The following is a 23387-nucleotide window of genomic DNA, read 5'->3' as shown; positions in this document are numbered from 1 at the left end:
AGATATATAGATAGAAAGATGATAGATAAGTAGATAGGTGGTAAGTATAAATAGATGGATACAGGCAGATGATAGAGAGAGATGATAGATATAGATGATAGACTGATGTGTGATAGGTAGACATGATAAATATATCAATACAAGACAGATTAGATAGATGATAGATATTTTAAGAAATTGGCACACACAATTATGGAGACTTACAAGTTTCAATAACTGCAGGCTGAATGAGTCTGAATCTAGAGACCCAGGAAAGTCCATGGTGTAATTCCAATTTGAGTCCAAAGGCATGAAAGCCAGGAGAATCCATGACCTTGTTCCAGTCAAAAGACCTGCAGGCTTGAAATACTGGAGAGCCAATGTCCCAGTATGAAGATAGGAACAATTCTTACTCAGAAGGGACCAGCCTTTTTTTCTATGCAAGCCTTCACCTACCTGTGTGGAGGCCACTCACACTGGACAGTGCAATCCACTTCACTTTGTCTACCTAATAGCATTTTAATCTGATCCAATAACAGTTTCACAGAAACACTCATAGGAATATTTGCCAGATCTCTGCTTATCCCTTGTCCCAACTGAGTTGAAATGAAAATAATCATTATGCTATCCATGTGTATCCATGGTACAGAGGGATTTAGAGTCAGGCTCACTAAATAATCTATCACATGAACATAATGATAATTTAATGCTGTTAATGGTTTGACTTTATAAATTTACCTTAGCTCTTCATCATAAAGAGTTTTAACATAGGTGTATATTACATTTTTAACATCGTGATTAAAATCAGTTTTCAAACTGGGAGTATATATATGAAGAGTTTATACATTTAAAATGACTGTGAGCTTCACAAACAATGTTGAAAAATATATTACATAGATATTGTCTCAAGATAAAAATTTAATAAAGTATAGATTTATTTGAAGGATAAATTTGGTGTTTAGTATGGGATTTATTTTGTTCGTAATTTAATTGAATCTCATTGCTGTAATGATTTTTTTTTTTTTTTTTTTTGCTATCCCACCTAGAATTCACAACCCCTGCTCTATTTATACACTACAGAGTAATTTGGGAGTAAAATCACAGCATCCCAGATCTTGTCAGTTTGTGTTACAGCTTTAGTGTTCCATAAACAAGCTAATATTGGTGAGAATGTTATGAGAGACCTTCATCATGTGCATAATGTGTACCATCTGGTTCTAAGTGACAATCTTCATGCAATAAATTTGGGTTAACTAATATTTAGATAACTTCTCAAAGCTTTATCTGCACAAGCTCCCTGAGTTTCACTTCACACATCCAAAGAAATTTTTGAAAACAGAAGTGTGTGAAGATTTTCAGAAGACACACATTATTTTTTTTTAAGATTTGTTTGTTTATTTGAAAGGCAGAGTTACAGATTGGGACAGGGGGTAGAGATCTGCTGATTCACTCCCCAAATGACTGCAATGACTGAAGCTGGGCTAGTCCGAATCCAGGAGCCACGAGCTTATCTGGGTCTCTCGTACGGGTGCAGGGGCCCAGGCACGTAGCCCATCCTCTGCCACTTTCCCAGGTACATTAGCAGGCAGCTGGATCAGAGGCGGAGCAGCTGGGACTCGGACTGGCACCCATATGGAATGCAGGCTCACAGGTGGCAACTTTACCTGATAGGCCACAAAACTGGCTCTGAAGCACGCATTATTTAAAAAATGGAAAGAATGTCCACCTCAAAGTGCTTTCTTGTGCATATTTGCATTTTACAATTTCTTTCTAACGACATGCTATTGTTGCAGTTGGAATTATACACCCCAAATTTGGCACAATAAGCAGAAATAGTGAATTATTTTCAGACAACTTGGAGCTGCTTTTGAAGAATCATTTCCCTCTGGCCCGCATTTATTTCATCCCATTGTACAGTAGCCTCCCAGCCTTGCTTTCATAGAAAAGTCTGTGGATTTCATAGATGGGAATGACTTTTCTATACCTCATAATGTGCTAAAACTGACACTTCCTCACAACAGTGTCTATCCCTGAGAGAGCCAGGTTCTCCTTTTACAACATAATATCCTTGAAATAATAGACTTGTGATATCGTAAACATCCCAGTATCTCCTAAAATTAGGGTGGAAAGTTTCAAGGGGTTATTATATATATTATATATATATTATATATAAAATGCAAGATACCTCACCTCTGCATTTTCCTATAAAGACAACAGCTAGCCTGATCCCAGAGAATCTAAGGTTAAACTAAAGTTTCCTACAAGTTTCACTTGAAACTTTACACCCTGATTTTAGGAGATACTGGGATGTTAAATATATGTTTTATATATATATATACATATATATTAGCTATATATATGTATAGCTAATGTTAATTGAGTCTGGGTTGTGTAGAAATGTATTTATTCAACATATATCACCTGCCAACTACATAGAGGCTCCACCTGCATATAAACTAAAGAATCCTCTGTGTGCCATGTGTACGTGCAGCAGTTAATCCACCACTTGAGGTATCCACATCACATATTGGAGTACCTGGTATAAAGTCTTGGCTCTACTTCTGATTTCAGTTTCCTGCTAATGCACACACTGGGAGACAAAAGGCGATGACTCAAATAGCTGGGTCTCTGCCACCCATGTAGGAGACCCAAATGGAGTTCCCAACTTCTGGTTTCAGCCTAGTTTAGCTCCAAGTGTTGAGAGCATTTGGGGAGTGAACACGTGTGTGGAAGATCGGTCTCCCTTTATCTATCTGTGTCTCTTCTCTATCTTTCTATCTATGTTTGCATTTCAAATAAAATGAAACTCAATTTTTTCAAAGAATCTGCTGAAATTTGAAATCTGAATACTTAACAATATAATTGAAGAATCTTGGTAGCAAGTATTATTTGATAGAAATGATTCTAACTTTTTGGATTCTTACTTATATTGTTTAAAATCTGATCAACTTTTTAAATAATGCATAGCACATGTCCTGTGACAGTGAGTCAATTTGCAAGGCTGGCGACTGGAATCCTATTTCTGACACTATCACAAGGATCCAAGTGAACTCTGCTTGTCAGCTCACTTTGCTTCCCTTGACTTCTAATTTTTAAATTATAGCCATGTTTCTATCCTATGTAAAATATTACAAAATTTTTTCATATTTATGGTTTCATTTAACTTTCACATATATTCTGGGAGGAGTTCTTATTAGTAATGTAGAAGTTTTACAGATGAAATCGAGTCTCAAAGACTATAATAATTTTCTAAGGTTTTTGGGACATGACTGCAATTTCTTCCCCCATCTGTCCTTATGTTCTAGCATGAATTGCAAAAGTTTAAAGAATTAACTGCTTATGTATATATCTTGTGTGTGTGTGTGTGTGTGTGTATAGAGAGAGAGACTTATTTTCAGTAAGTTATATTTTCAAAAAATCTACTAACTACAGAGTATTTTGAATCGCTATTTAGAAGCCCATAGAATAGGAGACAAAAATAAGTATAAACACAACTTGGTGGGATTTAAAATCAAGGCAATGAGATCAATATAGGGACCCGAATGTAAGTAAATGTCAAAAACATATAAATGAAAAGAAAACCTTAAACGAGGTCATGATGATAAAAAAATAAACATTGAGTGTAAAATGGTGTACATAATTAGAAAATATACAAGGCAATGGGCAGGGAGAGCTGATTGTTAGTTCTGCATCAGAAAACTTAACATTAGGCAAAAAACTATGCCTTCCATTGTCATATGTCACATGGGATTAAATACTTGAGGAACAATGAATTGTGGGTTAGAGAGAGAATGAGTGTGGATATTTATTCCATGAATCGGAATGCAAGAACAGAAAAATTTCCATACTGGGTCAGGCAAGGTGATGCTGTAATTTTCAGTATCCACATAATTCCCCCACCTTCAAAATAAGGATGTTCTTTCCTCACACATGCACTTGTTGTATTTGTAAGGTCTTGTCAACCCACAGTAGAGCAAATGATATATTTAATAATGTTATGTAAACCCATGAATACAAGTATCCCACAAGAGTAAGCACAGAGGTATCACTCATGAGCTAAGGACTTGTTTTTGTTTGTGCTGTGTTTTGTGGATAGTTTCATGAATAATGCTGTTGTTCTTCTCAGGGATAACAGCAGATGCGACTAGCCTGTATTTTGTTTAGATAGCTCCCGGGTTGAAGGTATTTATTCTTAAAATATAACTTGCACAAAATATTTAGTAATTGCAATATGAAGTTAAATTCATTGAAGTATAATGCACAAGATGGATAGGATCTGCAAGTCTAGATCAGTCATTTCATTTAATAAATGTAATAAGCTTCACAATCCATCTTGTAAAACATTCTGAGACATTTTGACAATTTTTAGGCTCTAAGGATTAGCTACTTAATATGCTTCACTTACTGAAGTAAAACAGGCAAATTTTGTCTGAAGTTAATTTTCTCCTTTCTTTGGGAGAACAATTTTTGCTTGTCAGTGCTTTTACTTGCCCCAGCTACCTTTGAACAAATCTAGTGAATGAAAGTGGCATCTAGAAAACAAGACCAAGAAAGTAGCTGAAAAACCTATGCATTTGGACTCAACAGAAAAGTCTAAAAGAAAGAATATATTTAAAGGAGCCCAATTATAGAAATCCTCAGTGTTCTAATTATCCCTGAAGATCTATCGGTCAGCTTTGTTTAAGAGCACTAAGTGACATTCACAAGATTATACAGCAGGAATACTACTGATTGAAGGTGCCAAACAGCTGGCCACCCCAGTGTTTCCATGTGCACAGGCATTCCTGTGCAAGGCAACTGGTCATGTTGCACTATTTATTATTAGTCAGTAGGCATGTTTTACAAGCTTGTTTCCTGTGACAATGGGATACTGTTGAATATTTTTAATGAAAATAGTCTTTGTATCAGGAATAATAATCAAAAGTAATTAAGTTTTATACCTGGGACACCGACCAATTACAATAGATGCTGGCATCAAGTACACCGCTGCAAGCTGGTTGAATAACCTTAGACACACCCAAAGTGAGAATATGGCTTCAGTAGCAGAATACCAGAATTGCTGCCATCAAGATGACAGATTGATCCAACACGTTTAATTTTGTTTCCTCCTACAAAAACACTAAAATACAGTATGGGGATTTTTTTCCCCTAAAAACCTAAATTTACTGACAGCAGAGGAAACATAAGAGGTGATAGCAATAAGAATATTTGAAGTTAAAAAGCAGATGGATGAGTGGTACCTAACATAGGATGCCCAAGAAAGCCAACTCCCTTGCAACACTGAATAAAGCAGAGAGAACTGATGCAATTTTCTCTATGGAATTCTCAAAAGGCACAGGAATGTGCAGCATCATGCACTTCATTATGCAAAAGCTGTTACATGGAATGATCCCTTTTTCTGCCTTAAACAGTTAGATGTCTGTCTGTCCCATTCACCAAGATGATAAAGAAGGTGTAATATGGATAGGGTTGCTGGGCTAGAGAGTGACCAGCACAGTTGAGGACAGATATGTTATTATGAAATAGGATTGACACATGCTACCTATGTCTGTTTGCCTGCCTATTGTACTGAAAATTAAAAACTACAGTCTCTTCATACCCTGCTTCTCCTACGTGGCTTATAGAATCCTTGTAGCCAGAAAGTTATTTTATGGACTGACCCTGTGGCCTAGCAGGTAAAGCCACCACCTGCAGTGCCAGCATCCCATATGGGCGCTGGTTCAAGTCCCAGCAGCTCCACTTCAAATCCAGCTCTCAACTATGGTCTGGGAAATAATAGAAGACGGCCCACGTCCTTAAGTTCCTGCACCCATGTGGGAGACCAAGAAGAAGCTCCTGGCTGCTGGCTTTAGATCCACCCAGCTCCTGCTGTTGGGCCATTTGGGCAGTGAACCAGCAGATGGAAGGCTTCTTTCTCTCTCTCTGCCTCTGCCTTTCTGTAACTTTGCCTTTCAAATAAACAAATGAATCTTAAAAAAAAAAAGTCTGTGAAAAATGAGATGCAATAAGAAAGTAAAACAAAATGCATGAAACTAAAGAGTTGTTCAAGGGAGGTCTACAGGAAGTCCAGAGGTGTCCCATGTCAGGGAGCATAACCAGAATAAGTGAAAGGACTGGGGAGAGAGGGAGAGAAAGAGACAGAGAGAGGGAGAGAGAGAAAGAGAGAGAGACAAAGAGAGACAGAGACAGAGAGAGGGAGACAGAGACAGAGAGACAGAAAGAGACAGACAGAGACAGAGAGACAGAGAGAGACAGAGAGAGAGAACAAATCAGTGGAAATATTCCCTCATTCTTGCACTTTCCTCTGGTGGTTGTGGATTGGCCAGTTTTGAGAAGACATGTATGAAAGAGGACACTTATATGGGTGACTGTTTTGAGCATATGTTTTCTCCTGGTTAGCAGCTGTGACTGTTTTGGGTTTTAGGTCAGTGGGATGAGGAACAGGCAGACCATATCACAAGCAGCAAGGTGGGATGGGAGGATTTAACTAGGTCAAGATGGATGGGATACAATTGGGTTTCAGACAACTTATGTCAACCCTAAAACTGGATACTGAGACAACAATTACATTAAATAAATTTATGATAGTATCCCTGATTTTAAGGATGGTCATGTGAATAGCTTTGGACAATAAACTAGTGAGTAGAAATGATATATGAGGATTTTCAAAAAATTAATGAGAAAATACATATTATCTTTTTAAAAAAAATTGCGCATTGGAGCCAGCCTTGTGGTATAGTTGGTAAAGCTACTGCCTGAAACATTGCCTATGTCACGGTTGCTCCACTTCTGATCCAGCTTCCTGCTAGTAGCTTGGGAAAAGTAGCAGATGATGGCCCAAGTGTTGGGCCCTTGCCACACATATGGGATACATGGATGAAGATCCTGGATTCTGGCTTCTGCCTGGCCCATCCCTGGCCATTTTGGTGATCTGGAGGAGCAAACAAGCGCATGGAAGTTAGCTCTCTCTTAGTCTCTGCCTTTCTTCTTATACCTCTGACTATCAAATAAATAAAATAAATCTTAAATAAAAAACTGCATGGATTTCACAGACTTTTGCACCAAAATAAACTAATATTAAGTTGTTAAAACTTACAGGAAGAAGATCTAGCTTGAAGTATAAGACAGATAAAGACATCAGTTTTAAAAGAGCCCCTATACAAGCAATATGAAATCTGCTACAATTGGAGCAAATAGAAACATCAAATTTATTGAAGCTTGGTGAGATAATTGATGCCTTGTGAAAATTTTATAGGGTCAATGCTCCTAAGAAATCAATAGTTTACAAATACATATTTTTTAGAAAGAATGAGACCAGGATGATTAAGAACGCCACGGCAGCAGAGTGTCCACATCAATTTGAGAGTAAATATTAATCTTGTTTTTGCCTTAATTGAAGTTTACCAACAGTTAATAGCAGAAACAATAGTCAACACCTAGACATCTCAGTTGGTTGGACTGACACAATTCTTTCTGAAAAATTAATTACAACAAAGCAAAAATTCTGCTTGATATGTGCCAAAACTGCTATATCAAAATTAGCTGCGGACAAGACTAAAGCTTTTCAATGAACATTTTTAACAAGTAGGAACAAGATCCTGAAGAACTGAGTCATGCCTTTACCAGTAAAACACTAAAGACAAAGCATAAAGTGATTGCAACCAAGATATGGAAGTGGTCCAGTTGAAGCATAGGTGGACTAGTCAAGAGCAAAGGTCGTGGCAACAGCTTTAGGGGGATGCCCAAAGCATTTTGGTTGTTGACTCCCTAGAGAACCCAAGAATAACATCTACTTACTAGGAGAGTGTTTTGAAAAAGTTAGCAATGAATTTAGCAGAAACACTCAGAAAGCGTGACTGGAGAGCCCTTAACCACTACAATGATCCTTCTCATTCTTTTTATCAACCAACGGCAATTTTCTGAGAGTTTCCCAGGGAAATCATTAGCCATCCACCTTAGAGTCCAGATTTGGCTCTTCTTGACTTCTTTCCCCTAATCTTATAATATCTTGAATATAAAATATTTTTCTTTAGTTTATATAAAACAAACCAATAAAACCCACTGAGTTAAATTCTCAGTAAACTCCGTTCTTTGAGGATGAATTAAATAACTGGTATCATCACTTAGAAAAGTGCCTTGAATTTTATGGGGCTTATGTTGAGAAATCAAGTTAAAATGTTTTGAAAATTTTACCTTTGAATTTAATTTTTCCATGAACTGTTTGAAGTCTTCCCATATGTTCCTTGCACAGAGAAGTTTTTAATTGTCATTATGTCTCTCTGCCCCTCATTCCCACTGCTCTGGTGATAATGGAAGTAATTTTGTGGTATGAAAACAACACATAAGGGACTGGCGGCATGGCTCACTTGGCTAATCCTCCGCCTGCGGCGCTGGCATCCCAGGTTCTTAAGCCGATTGGGGTGCCGAATTCTGTCCCAGTTGCTCCTCTTCCAGTCCAGCTCTCTGCTGTGGCCCGGGAAGGCAGTGGAGGATAGCTCAAGTGCTTGGGCCCTGCACCCGCATGGGAGACCAGGAGGAAGCACTTGGCTCCTGGCTTTGGATGTGCACAGCGTGCCAACCTTGGCGGCCATTTGGGGGGTGAACCAATGGAAGGAAGACCTTCTCTCTCTCTCTCTCTCTCTCTCTCTCTCTCTCTCTCTCTCTCTTACTAACTCTGCCTGTCAAATAAAGAAAGAAAGAAAGTAACACATAAGGGATAATAGAGAAAGTTACCTGGACTGATATTGGGTATTGCTACCAATATTTTGGAGGCATTTTTTTCCCATAACCGCTTCCCCTATCCTAACCAACACATATATTCCCCCAACAAGCATGTACATCAGATCACACTTGACTTTAACCTGATGAGCTCCGCTTAATCCAGATTTTCAGTCCCCATTCCTATTTTATTTATTTATTTATTTATTTATTTAGTTAGTTAGTTACTTTGTTAGTTATTTTAGAGGAACTCCCACCTACTGGTCCACTGTCCAAATGCCTCCAATAGCTGGAGAGCTGAACTGGGGCCAAAGGTAGGAGCTGGGTAACTAATCCAAGTCTCTTATGTGAGTAGCAGAATCTCAACTACCTGAGCCATTAGCACTGACTCCCAGGATCTTCATTAGCAAAAACTGGAGTAAGGAGCCAAAAGTTTGGAAACAAACCTAGGCACTCTATTGTGGGTTCTGAATTTCTTTTTTTAAAAAATTTTTTTAAATTTTTTTATTTGACTGGTAGGGTTATAGACAGTGAGAGAGACAGAGAGAAAGGTCTTCCTTCCGTTGGTTCACTCCCCAAATGGCCGCAATGGCCGGGGCACAGCAGAGAGCTGGACTGTAAGAAGAGCAACTGGGACTAGAACTAGCAGCCATATGGGATGCCTGCACCACAAGGCGGAGGATTAACAAAGTGAGCCACAGCGCCAGCCCTAAAGGGATCTGAATTTCTTAACCTGCACATTAACTGTTAGCTCAATACCAATCTTCCTCCCTCATTCTTAAATAAGAGCATCTAACCAAAAATCAGGCATTGCAACTCTTCAGATATAACTATATAAAATGAAAAAGAGTCACATCTACAGGCAGAAAAATGACTTGTATTAAATGCAGACTCTTCAGAGACCCTGTAGAGAAGAAAACGCATCTTAATAATACCTGAGAAGATTTAAAAAACAAAAACAAGAACAAAAACTCAAGTTGGAGAAAAATAGTCTATTAAACTTAAAAGTCTATTGAGATGTCAACCAAAGGACTAAATATTAAAATTAGGAAATCCTCCAGGAAAGTAATCTAAATTAGAAGAATAAATTTGAGAATACTTTCGGGAAACCCATCATTCAAACAATAGGAATTCCAGGCTGGCACTGTGACTCACTAGGCTAATCGTCTGCCTGCGGCGCCAGTAGCCCGGGTTCTAGTCCCGGTCGGGGCGCTGGATTCTGTCCCGGTTGCTCCTCTTCCAGTCCAGCTCTCTGCTGGGGCCCGGGAGTGCAGTGGAGGATGGCCACGTGCTTGTGCTCCTGGCTTGGGATCAGCGCTGCGCCCCGGCTGCAGCAGCCATTTTGGGGGTGAACCAACAGAAGGAAGACCTTTCTCTCTGTCTCTCTTTCTCTCACTAACTCTGCCTGTAAACATAAAAAAAAAAATCAAGATCATTTCCCAAGGCAGACACACATGCATTTTTCTATGGTAAAAGGCCACCAAGTGTCCAGCAAAGAGAATTCCACAAACCCACTTCAAAGTATATCATGATGAAGTTTCAGAACACAATGTGATATACACTTATGAGCTTCTCATCCATGAACTTGATGTATTTCTCCATTACTACTTTTAAGCCCTTTGATGAGTTTCACCATAGGGAACATGCTTTTCCTTTAGTTTTGTTTTTCAATTTTGTTAAATTGTCATCAAATAATTCATATGTTTTGTATTAAATTAGCTTGCTAAGGGTGAGCGTTTGGTTCAGTGATCAAGACACCATTCGGAATACCTTCATCACATATTAGAGTGTCTGGGTTTGAAACTCACCTCAAACCTTGATTCCAGCTTCCTGCTAATGTACACCCTGGGAAGTATCACATGATGGCTCAAGTAACTGCGTTTCTACCGTCCATGTGGGAAACCTGAATTAAGCTGATAGCTCCTGGGTGTGGCTTGGCCAAACCTCAAATGTTCAACTGTTAGGGGCATTTGGAGAGTGAACAAGCACATGAACTAACTCCCTCTCTCTCCCTCTTTCTCTCTCTCTCCCCTCTTCTCTCTCAAATAAATATCTACAATTAAATTATTATTAATTATTAATATTCGCTTTGTTCCTTAAAATGTGTTCTCATTTGTAAATGTCTTATGCATATTTTCCAAGGTTGTTTATGTGCTATATCCACTGGTCATTAACTGCAGTGATGTTATCTATAAATGTCTATTTCTGTCTGTTTATATATATTGGAAAAGCTAGGGAAAATTTGTGATAGGAACTGGTGCAAGAAATAACATTTCTGTCTTTTTCTTCTAAAGTAAGAGTTGATTAAAATAAAAGCAAGAATATTAGACTGATGAAAAATAGCTATTTTTTCAACTTTTATAATAAATGTAAATTTCCAAAGTACAACTTCTGGATTATAGCGGCTTTTCCCCCCATAATCTCCCTCCCACCCGCAACCATCCCATCTCCCACTCCCTCTCCCATTCCATCTTCATCAAGATTGATCTTCAATTATCTTTATATACAGAAGATCGACTTAGTATATACTAAGTAAAGATTTCAACAGACTGCACCTGCACAGACACAAAGTATAAAGTACTGTTTGAGTAGTAGTTTTACCGTTAATTTACATAGTACAACACATTGAGGACAGAGGTCCAACATGGGGAGCAGTTGCACAGTGACTCCCATTGTTGATTTAACTTTATGACGTCAGTAATCACCGGAGGCTCTTGTCATGAGCTGCCAAGCCTATGGAAGCCTCTTGAGTTCACCAACTCTGATCTTATTTAGACAAGACCATAGTCAAAGCGGAAGTTCTCTCCTCTCTTGAGAGAAAGGTCCCTCCTTCTTTGATGGCCCATTCTTTCTGCTGGGATCTCACTCACAGAGATCTTTCCTTTAGGTCATTGTTTTCTATTTATTTATTCATTTATTTGACAGGCAGAGTGGACAGTGAGAGAGAGACAGAGACAGAGAGAAAGGTCTTCCTTTGCCGTTGGTTCACCCTCCAATGGCCACCGTAGCCAGCGCACTGCGGCCGGCGCACCGCGCTGATCCGAAGGCAGGAGCCAGGTGCTTATCCTGGTCTCCCATGGGGTGCAGGGCCCAAGTACTTGGACCATCCTCCACTACACTCCCTGGTCACAGCAGAGAGCTGGCCTGGAAGAGGGGCAACCAGGACAGAATCCGGCACCCCGACCGGGACTAGAACCTGGTGTGCCAGCGCCGCTAGGTAGAGGATTAGCCTAGTGAGCCGCGGCGCCGGCCGTCATTGGTTTTTACCACAGTTTCTTGGCTTTCCATGCAATAGCTACTTATTTTAAAATTAAATCTGAAAAATACGATTGCATTTGATATCTATTATGCCATCTGAGCATTACTCTTAAATCACAGACTCAGATAAAAAAATCTGTAGGTTTTCCTACCAAGTACAACGTATGGCTCAGCTTACTCCACGATAAAAGGCATCGAGATTTCATTGTCACAATGGACAGGAAAATCCAAAAGCCAGGGCAGCTTCTTGTCTAACAGTTAAGCTATGCATTAGGATGCCGGCATCGTGAATTAGAGTACCTAGGGTCCATGCCCAGATCTCGTTCCTTACTTCAGGTTCCTGTTCATACGCACCCTGGGATACAGTGGCTATGACTCAAGTAATTGCATTTCTACCACCCACATGGGCAACCTGGATTTAGTTGTCAGCTTCCAGCTTCATCTAAACCCTGCCCTGTCTGCTGCTAGCATTTGGGATTGAACTAAAAGATGTAAAAGAGAGAGAGAGAGGCAGACATTATAATATATATATAAACTTTTTTTAGAAAAGTAAGAAATCCAAACCTCCAATTATTGGGTTCTTTCTTCCAGATTTAGTAGCAAGAGTAATCTAATCTCTTCCAGTGTGAAGGAGTGGACAAGGAAGGGAAGGAGATGTGAAGACTACCACAGGAGTCATGGTGGGAAGGCAATAGAGTTCTCTTTTCCTACCTGCAAGGATTCTGGTTTCCGAACCATTTATGTCTTCTCTACTGTCAACTGCCTAAATGATCAACTGTTGAGACAGTGGTGTTAAAATACCCACACTGACTGCATATGTGTTTATTTCAAGGATGTGCTAATGGTCATTAAGCTCAGAATTTTTATATCTATATGTTGAGTTATTTCTCTTATTATGACAATAACTTTCATTATCCTTTTTGATTCTTTAGGACCATTTCAACTTTTGTTAATATAATAATGTTAACTATCTTTTTGATAATATTTGCCTAAAATACATTTTTACAAGCTTCTTACCCCTCTCTATATCATTATATTTTGTATGCTGCTAAATTTTTGAAATATCCAAACCAAGTGTCAGGTTCTTAATTTGATTTAATTAATTTCATTTAGAGATACTGATTCTTTATATATTTTAACTCCTGATTCTGTGTTTTCAATTTACTGGATAGTTTTGTTTGTTTATACCTTCTTGACCTCTATTAGGTTTCATTAATACTGTCTTCCTTATTATATTAAGAATGCATATTTCATATTCATTTTAAATGCTTAATCTTGACTTTTTAACACTCATTTAGTGTTACTAAATTACTTTAAAAAGGTAACTGTGTTAATAATTAATAATTATTAAGGTTTCTAATTAATAATTAATTAAGGTTTCTCACTTCTTCTCAAAGCATCTAAACACATGCCTGTGGGCAGGCATTTTGGCTAGTTGTTCAGACACTGGGTAAGAAGCCCAAGTCCCTTATCAGAACACCTGGGCTGCAGTTCCAGCTCAAGCTCCTGATTTCAGTCTCATGCTAATGCAGACCAAGGGGCACACACAGCAGGTGATGTTTCAAATAACTGGGTTCCTGGGATCCATAGCTAGTGGAGACCTGGGTTGAGTTCCTTGCTCTTGATTTCTTTTAGGAGGAATCAATAGATGAGAACCCACTTTCTCTCTCTTTCTGATTCTCTACCTCTGAAATCAATAAATTATTTAAAATTTTAAAAAGTTAGATAATTTTAGCAATAATAATTATTATAATTAAATAATAAATAAATAATTATAATTAAATATTGTTCTTAATCCCCTAATTTTCAACCAACACTCAAACACATTTGCTTAGAGGTTTGTTGATTAATAAGCATATTATAACTTTTTTTAAGATTTATTTATTTATTTGAAAGTCAGAGTTACACAGAGAGAAGGAGAAGCAGAGAGAGAAAGAGAGGTCTTCCATTCATTGGTTCACTCAACAAAGTAATTGTTGAAAATGCCTTAATTTCTTCAACGTAGTTTAACCCTATAGTGGTTGACCTGTATGTAGATTCAGCATAAATTAATTTGCTTAATTCAATTTATAGTATTGCTTTTTGAAATTAATTTTATATTTTATTTTTTTCTCTGGGTACTTAAAAATTTTTGCCTTTGGTAGCATAAACTACCACTACCATGTGACTAGCTATAGATATCTACTCTTATTTTAACCTTTAATTATGTTTTAACTCCAAATCATCACTAACCTAAACAACACGTAATCAGCATGTTCTGATTTCATTAACATAAGCAGCAGTGTTTTAACAGTCATATATTTAAAACATTTTTTTCAAAATATTGAATAAGAATTTATTCATATCCCCTATGAATTGTTATAACTTAACATTAATATATGACTGAAAAAGGACATCATTTAATAGGTTTTTTTAATGTTTAGTTTTCTACAAATTATATAAAATATAATAATTTTAAATTTCTATTTGGAAAAAACAGGTTTACAGAATAAACTATAGCATCAGAAACTGCCAAAAGTGCCAAGAATTATCCTCTCTGTGGCTAGACTTCTACTCTGAAAGAAAAATGTGTTTATCATTCATCATTGGAGGTCCACCAGTGATTAATTTGATACAGTAAGAAATATATGATAATGATCCTTGGCATTACAAAACTGCAGTATACAATAAACAAAGCTTAAAAGTAAGCTCTGGTTTATATTCACAATATCCTATTACTTTTTAAAATCCATTGTTCAACTTATTTACTGCTATTTTTCTTACCCAATTTGTCAAAAAAAAAAAAAAAGGAAGCTATTGATTGTTACAAAATGGTAACAGGAGCCAAGCAAAGACACAGTAGTTAAGTCTCATACCCTGCCCCACAGAGAATAGAAGAGGCTGCCTTGAGGACAGCCACGTTGATTAGTCAGTCTTTCTAGAAGTCAAATCAAGAATAACAGAGATGACCTTCTATTACATATGTTTTTGGGGTTTTCAGATTACTAGGGAACACTGTCTCTTCAATCATACAGTCACCCTGCTTTGCCTAATGAATTACATTGAAGTCTCCGTAAGAAAACTGGACACTAACACAACAATTGCCAATGTAAATCCTAGATGCATAGAACCCAACATTTTGGGTATACCTATCAATCATATTTTCTATGAAATAGGATCTGACTGAATTAGTTCTTGATTTAAAATAACCAATGCTCAATGTGTTATGCTAAGCCATCTCAGATTTGATAGACTGCCCTATTGTCCATCCAATCTATGTGTGCCTGATTGGGGTAGAAATGGCAATCTTTAGCCAAGTGTGTCGTTACCAAGGGTAATAGTTTGATTTAACATAACAAAATTTGTAGCAATTTAGGAAATACTTGTCAATTTCTTTGCAATTGATCTTGTCCATTACACCTATGACTTTTCTTATTTGATGTAAATTTCACCTCTATACATAATTCTAATCCTTTATTTTATATTCTGAGTTGTTGCAAATTTTTACATTTATATTTTTTAAATTGAGTTGTATATATTTTTATAACTTTGAAATCCCTTGTTCTGGATTAAATTCATCAATTTATTCACAGATATTAATTGTTCATCAACTTATTAATTGACCTAATTATTGCTACCTATTTGTTAGGCCAACACGGAAATTAATGGATGTGTCATAGACATAGACTATTTTTTTTTTTTTTGACAGGCAGAGTGGACAGTGAGAGAGAGAGACAGAGAGAAAGGTCTTCCTTTGCCGTTGGTTCACCCTCCAATGGCTGCCGCGGCCAGCACACCGCGCTGATCGAAAGGCAGGAGCCAGGTGCTTCTCCTGGTCTCCCATGGGCCATCCTCCACTGCACTCCCTGGCCACAGCAGAGAGCTGGCCTGGAAGAGAGGCAGCTGGGACAGAATTCAGCGCCCCAACTGGGACTAGAACCCGGTGTGATGGCGCCGCTAGGCTGAGGATTAGCCTATTGAGCCGAGGCGCCGGCTACCATAGACTATTATAGTTAAGGGATACTTAAAGGTCATGAAAGATTTTGTGTAAATTCTAGCAGCATGCACTTTTGGATGGATTTTTTAGTAAGCAGATGAACCTAATTTTCTTAACCCGATTCCCCATTAACAGATACTTAAAGTTTTATAATATGTTACTACTGATGTCCTAATTAACATTTTCTGAATAAATCTGTGCATATTTTCTTAATTGTTCTTACAGAATTGTTTTTTGTAAAAGTAGAACTATTGGTTCAAAAAATATAGATTTAAGCACTCTTGATACATTTTGGTAAATTTTTCTAAAGGAAATTTCCCTTGCCAATAATGGTTATTTTTCTCCTTATTGTCTTGTTTCTCTTAAACTGGATACTACATACTAGATACCCTTTTATGAAAATGATTTTATTTATATCCTTTCCTACAATGTTAACTTTTCTTGAAAGTTGGTTTTTCTTATAAATTTTCATTCTTTTCTTTCACTATTTCCTTTGGGAACTTTTTGGAGTTGCATATGAATTTTATGAATATGAAGTAATACACATTGTAATGCTTTTGCCACTTTGTTAGATGTACCTTACTTTTGTTGTAATGTTTATGTTGGAGAAAGGTTCTTTTTTATGAACCCAGTATAATAAATCTTTCCTTTATAGATTCTCCATAAAAGACATGGATTTTCCCCCACCTATAAGTCAGCTCATGTATTTTGTTTACATCATTCATTATTTACATTTAAATCTTAAGTCCCACAGACATTTACAATAGAATTACTTAAAGAATGCTACGAAATAAAGCACACTTTTTAATATATATTTAATCATCTTGTAATAAGCTTCATTGAAAATGCTCTTTTTTTTTGTAATTTGAGCATTCATTGAAAATGCTTTCAAGTTCTATAAAATGGGGATCCTTTCTATATTAATTGAACCATACCATAAGAAAACCAGAACTTGGATGCAAATCCAGTATTGTGAATATGCAAAGACAAACAACATGGATTTGGAGTCATCTGAATAGGATGCCACTGGGATTCACTGGGATTCAAAGTTACTACCTTGAGTAACTTACTTTTTTACCACCTTTTCTTAATCATTGAAGTAGAAGAAAATAATTGCACAAAACTCATCCTGTTCGCGGTGAGAATGAGTCATTGGTTCAGTTCATATATCCAACAATATTCTGTGAATGCACACCTATGTGATAGGTACTTTTGAGGTGCCATAACAATAACTACTTTGAAGCTATGTTGTTTCTAGAAATAAATGACTATGCCTTTCTGATTAATTTAGCATTATCTTCAAATAATTATCTATACTCTTATTTTCAGCTTTTAAATCTGATATACTTTTGCTATAGGAAGAGTGACTTTTTTTAGACTTATGTAAGTATGACCAAAAAAAAAAAAAAAAAGCCTGAAAGTATATGAGTTTGCCACAGAGCCAGCAATGAATAGATTTTGAACAAACGAGCAAATTAGCAATGTTCTTTAATAAAATAGAATGTATCATCCTTAAACATCATTTTCTTTGTCTAGCGCAACTAAGTGACATGATAAGATGAGACAGAGAGAGAAAAAAAATGCCCACACTCTCCTGCATCAGGGAAAAGGCCAGTCTACACATGACAAAAAGCTGAAACTCTCTTAGATGCATCAGCTTTTCTGATTATCATGTACTTGCTTAGACATATTCTATCTCTGAATACTTCTAGATGCTTTATTAATATGCAAAATTAGCACAAAATCAGCCGTCTAGGATGTCAAGGAAGGAAAGAGTAAAATAAAGTTCCTAATATACTTTATGGTTAACAGAATTAATTTTGTCTATTGTCAACTTAAATATCGATTTTCTGGTGCCCGTCAAAGAGCTTAGACACAATGCAGTAAGTATTCGGGACACAAACTGGGGCTAGACTTAGATTTGGTGCCCTCCTCTACTATTCATGTGTTACTTAACCCCCAAACATATCTGTTCCTCACCTGTAAAACCAGAATAATAACACTGTGTCCTATGTGAGATTTTTATGAAAATTAAAGTGAAGTGCTTCGAGCAATAGCACAGCAAGTGCTCCATAGAGGTTGCCAAGAAAATTAATATACTTCACCACATCCATAGTGGAGACTTCCCAAAGTTACATCTCTTTTACATACTTCATAGCATCAAACATAAGCATATATTCAAGTTTTAATATTACATTTATTATTTTTTTCATAATGCAACTGTCTGAATTTCCCACCAGGCCATCAGCCACCAAGGGCAATAATACGCATTTTCTGGCACATTGTGTTTTGATATTATGCATAGAAAGGATTATTCAAAATTAACATTTTTTGTTTAATTTTTTGTTTAATGTATTAAAGTCATAAAATCTCAAACTAATCTTTTATGGATTTTTGGTTAAGATTTGGTATAATTTATAAGCAGTTAATTAAATTCTTTTTAGAAAACAATCATTGTATCATATAATCACGGAGCTGGCCTTTTCGGCATGCAAACATTTCTTAGCAGATGTCAAGGCTGGGATGTGATTTGATCCATAACTGCAACCATAACTGCCAGGCTGTTAATGAGATCCTGAATATTTTTCACATGCTTCTTACACAAGGGTCATAATCCTCAGATTACTTTTATTAGTAATATCTCTACTTTACATGTTAAAATAGCATCTGGTGGAAAGCAATTTAGATCTCCCAGCATTATCTGACTTCAGAAGTAAGAGTGAACATCATTCTGTTTAGAGTTGTATGCAGCAGGCCATCCCCTGAGCCTAGACCAGTGCTTGGATCATGAATGAGTGAATGAATGAATGAAAGAAATATCAGTTCAGTTCAGAAAGCCATAAGACAAAGTTGCTCATATATCCAATCCAGATACCAATTCACAATTCCTAAAAAAGAAAAATAAATCCTTTAAAGCTCAAATTTATGTCCTCATCACAGCAAACAATAAAAAAAAAAAAAGTTTTATTAAATTGCCTGGAGCCCTAGTGTTTCACTGCGAAGCTCTAGCTTAATAAGAGGTACAAGACCATGACTAACATATTCACACTGTTCCCCAATCCCTATTAAAAAAATGAATCACTCTCTTATTCATCTTGCCTAATGCCAAAGAAGGACAAAACCAGTACCCAAACAATAAATAATAATGAAAGAACTCAGACTGGAAAATCAATGTCAGATCAGTAGAGCTTTGCTCTGTTGTAGTGCTCTCATCCCTGAAAGTGGTAGAGAGTCCTCTCTGAATTATATATGTATTGACCTAATTACATAAATATTGACTTTTCCTTATATGAAGCTTTATTTTCAGTCTCACTGTAATTATGATGTCAATATTTGTGGCTGTAATAACATTGAATTTAAATCTGTTAATTGTAACTGATAGTGGCATGCCATGAGACAAGTCAGTCATGTGACCCAAGAACCTGGACAGCAGTTGAAAATAAATGATAAATTAAGAATTCCCAAATATATCATTCTAACATTTATTTATTTAAAAATTACTTAATACCAAACAATTTAGGGGCTAGTCTCTTCCTCAGCTTGTCAGGTTTCCTAGCACACTGAAGTAGTAACTAGGATGTGACTTGGTCTTGGGCTCTGGCTATGTTTGCTATTTATTTATTTGATCAGACACTTCATTCATGTCTTCAATATCTAGCCCATGCTATGGAAAAGTCTTTGATATGTTGACAGATTTCTACACCCCCATCTTCACAGCTGTGTGTGTGTATGTGTGTGTAAAGGTATAACTTAACATTTATTGCAATTGCTTTTGATACATTTCCACTGAAGTTCCTGTGCCTGATCTTGCTTATATACGTAGTCTAAAACAGTTAAACTCAAACTCATAAAGAAATCAGTTCTCAGCCTTTTGGCTAAGATCAAGTGTAAACTCATAAAAGTAGACAATAGAATGATGTTTACTGGGGGCTGAGAATGGGGAAGAAGGGAAGATGCTGGTCAGTGTTCAAAGTTTCAGTTTGACAAGAGGAATAAGTATTTGAGACTATTGCACAGGGTGGTAATGTAGTGAGTAATAATGTAGTGTGTACTTCAAAAATGCTAGGAAAGTAAATTTCAAATGTCTTACTACAGATTATGAGAAAGACAACAACCTACTGTGCTAAGGAGGCAGGTCTTTGAATGTCTTACTACAAAAATAATGTGATGATAAATACATTAATTTGATATAACAATTTCTCTTTTTTATGTGTGTATATGTACGTGTCAAAATACATTATACTCCATAAATATATGCAACCATATTTTGTCAATTAAAAATAAAAATATATTCTATATATTTTATGAAAACCCTATGACTAATTTATTCTAATGTGAAGTATGACTTACAGAAATTCTACTTTTGAAAAATATCCTATCAAATTCTTCTCACCTGGTTTTATTTTCTCAAGAAAAATTTTCAGTTGCTATAGTTAATACCTCTAGGGAAGAAGCAATAATGCCATTCCTCAGGATATTTTCATTAATTAAATTTCCTTTCTTAACAATCAACATTAGATAAACATTCCAAAAGCTTCAAAAAGCTTGAAAGCCTTCTACTTTGTCCTGATAATATTCCGAGGATTCCCACTTTAGGGTCTAAACTTTTCAATGTAAGTAGGACAGGGATACCTGTGTCACATCCATCATTTGGAGTTAAGTGAGCACAGAGAATGCTGCAAAATAGAAAAACCAAGGTGTCCACTTTGGGTTTAGGAGTTTTTTAGACATATCATGGAGAGGTGATCATGAATCATCCTGTTCTTTCTTCTTTTGCCACCACAGGGATTCCAGATGACATGAACTTCAGTGATGTAAAGCAAATCCATCAAACAGACAGTGGCAGTACTTTAGACACAACTGGAGCAGACTGTGGTGCAGCGACTGCGTGTATGACATTCACTGTGATGGCTATGGTGATGTTGCTTCCAGGGCTTTGGTAACTCAAGTCTTCTATCCCGATTTATGTGATTGGAATCATGACCTGTCCCCTTTATTCACATGCCTGGACTAAGAGGTCTGTTCGAATGTATCAATTATAATTATGAAAAGATAGTCACACTAACTGTTTAGAAGTCAAGTTGGAATGTTCACAAAGTACTTAAAAATCAACACTTAAATGATAAGCGCTTTTAAAATATGGCTTCTTGGAATCATATTTAAACCTTTTTCATGTCTAACATAGTACATCCAAAAAATGTGATGAACACAGAAGTGACTTTGAATAGAAAGGATTTTAGTGTATCTGTAATTTTATCCTTCTTAATTCCAGGTACCTTCCTTTCTAAACTAAATATGGTTTCAGTTGAAGGTATATTTTCCAGACAATGAAAACAGTGCATACTCTTTCTTAAAGTAATGGAATTAGATTTCCATTAAATGAATCAAAACACACAATGACAATATTATGCATGCATTTAAAAGATCTTTCATTTTTGCAAGCTATAGAAGGAAATTACCGAAGGTCCAGAGTTATAGAGTAGATTACTGAAGAACATTTTACATAACTCACAAAGCTTGATGAGTGTTATTCACTGTAACTTAGCCACTTACAAACCTTAAAACTGAGTATTTTATTAGCACATGATTTGTATTTCATTATATTAAAAATGCATATTTGTTAATGCTCTGTCCCCTATTCTCTTTGCCGAATGGATTTAGCTATGTTGTAAATCACACACCTGCTCTAGGAGTATCTTCAATAAAGCTGTTAATTATTTGGTGGAAAAATGTAAACAATATTGGTCATTTTCTTCTAGCAAAAATTATATACTCATCCACTTTCAAATTATGATTTGCTACTTTTTTAAAACTTGACATTTAAAAAACAATTGACTATGCATTTTTGAGGGTCCTGTGCATACCAACAGATAGGTAATAATACAAAACATGTGGCATGCAATTTTTCAGCTTTTTTCTTGTTTCCTGTTAGAACTGCTAATCCACTTCTCTAATTTCCCACTTTTGATAAAGCCCTTCTGCAGACACTGGTGGGGTAGTCTGCAGCTATACTGAAGGAGGAAGGGATAAATCAGCTTTATTAAGAAGAGTCACATGCAATTGATAGCTAGGAAGCATGATTAAAACTAAATCACAGAATGGAAGAGGAGAGTGTTGAATTTCTAAAATAAAAAAAGGGATTTGGAATTATTCAAAGAATTAACGAGGACTCAGTCAACAGCAAGTATTCCCAAGATAAGATCAATTACTCCACAATAGAAACAAGATATGATCAAACCTGGTTTCTACTTAAATTCTCAGTTAACCAAATGATCCAAGAATGGTACATTTAAATCCAATTGTTTAAGCTTCCGAAGAAGATTTTATTGTTTTTTCAACCATGTTTCAGAAATGGAAGTGTTATTCAACCTACCAAATATGGATATCATTTTCCTAGGCTTATGTATCATAATATTTATATCTTGATCCACTCAGTTTACAGCTCCTTCCCATTCACTTCTTCATACCCCAAAGTTATAAACTTAAGCCTATTTCATTTAAAATTTTAACTTCTACCTCCCTCAGCTCTTTACTTAAATGTTTCCTGAATACATAATACTGACTCACCTACTGACTCAAGCCCAAATCATCATTGTTTGCTGTAGCAAATTTTACTAGCCCAAATTTAGAGGAATTTAATTTGAAAAACAAATTGAAGACATTGCTTAGCAGTCTAAGATTTATCTGGATAAAACTAGTAAGAAAATAATTTTAGAAATGTCAAAATGATCAAAAGTAGAATAGTGACAAAGTTAATAGAACTGATATTCTTACAAAGTAATTTTCACAAAAGAACCCACTTTGGAGACCTGTATGTCATCATGATGCTCTTGGGGTCAAAATCCTGGGAGATATTTGAATTTCTTTAGGAACCTCTGGCATAATTTGTAATGTTCTCAAGAAGGACATCTATCTCTTAATATTCTACTCTGAGACAGTGATATTTGTGCAATGTCTTGTGAATTGCAAGCTTCTTTCAAATAGCAGAATCTCATCTGACCTTCCTCCCCTCTCAAGAATGTCCTTGATTTTTATTCAAATAAAAAAAAATGACACTGATTATTTTTAAACGTGATTCAGAATTTGCTCCTAGAGAGTTTCCATAAGGTCCAGGAAAGTTTTGGATAATCGTAAAATTGTTAGAATGTGTATCTACTTTCTAAGGTGACATAACAGATAACATCCAAATGAATGTAAATATTTTTCTTTTAACTTTTATTTAGTTAATATAAATTTCCAAAGTACAGCTTATGGATTACAATGGCTTCCCCCCCCATAACGTCCCTCCAGCCCGCAACCCTCCCCTTTCCCACTCCCTCTCCGCTTCCATTCACATCAAGATTCATTTTCGATTCTCTTTATATACAGAAGATCAGTTTAGCATACATTAAGTAAAGATTTCAACAGTTTGCTCCCACACAGAAACATAAAGTGAAAAATACTGTTTGAGTACTAG

At 36.3% G+C, this 23387-nt stretch overlaps 1 protein-coding gene across 1 annotated transcript in view; it reads left to right on the top strand.

Annotated features, from left to right (window-relative positions):
• The window catches only part of GPC5 (glypican 5), a 1597736-nt gene extending 1574601 nt beyond the window's left edge, over nt 1–23135 (top strand). The window contains exon 8 of the mRNA XM_017343550.4: nt 20717–23135. Coding sequence (XP_017199039.2) covers nt 20717–20874 — 158 coding nt within the window. The 3' untranslated portion in view covers nt 20875–23135. The remainder of the gene's footprint in view (nt 1–20716) is intronic.
• Nucleotides 23136–23387: the final 252 nt, after the last annotated feature.

The sequence above is a fragment of the Oryctolagus cuniculus genome, chromosome 9 (genome assembly GCF_051225735.1).
Source record: "Oryctolagus cuniculus isolate XC-2025 breed Fujian yellow rabbit chromosome 9, ASM5122573v1, whole genome shotgun sequence".
NCBI lineage: Eukaryota > Metazoa > Chordata > Mammalia > Lagomorpha > Leporidae > Oryctolagus > Oryctolagus cuniculus.
Note: the sequence above shows the minus strand (reverse complement) of the source record. Positions and strands in the feature narration are given on the sequence as shown.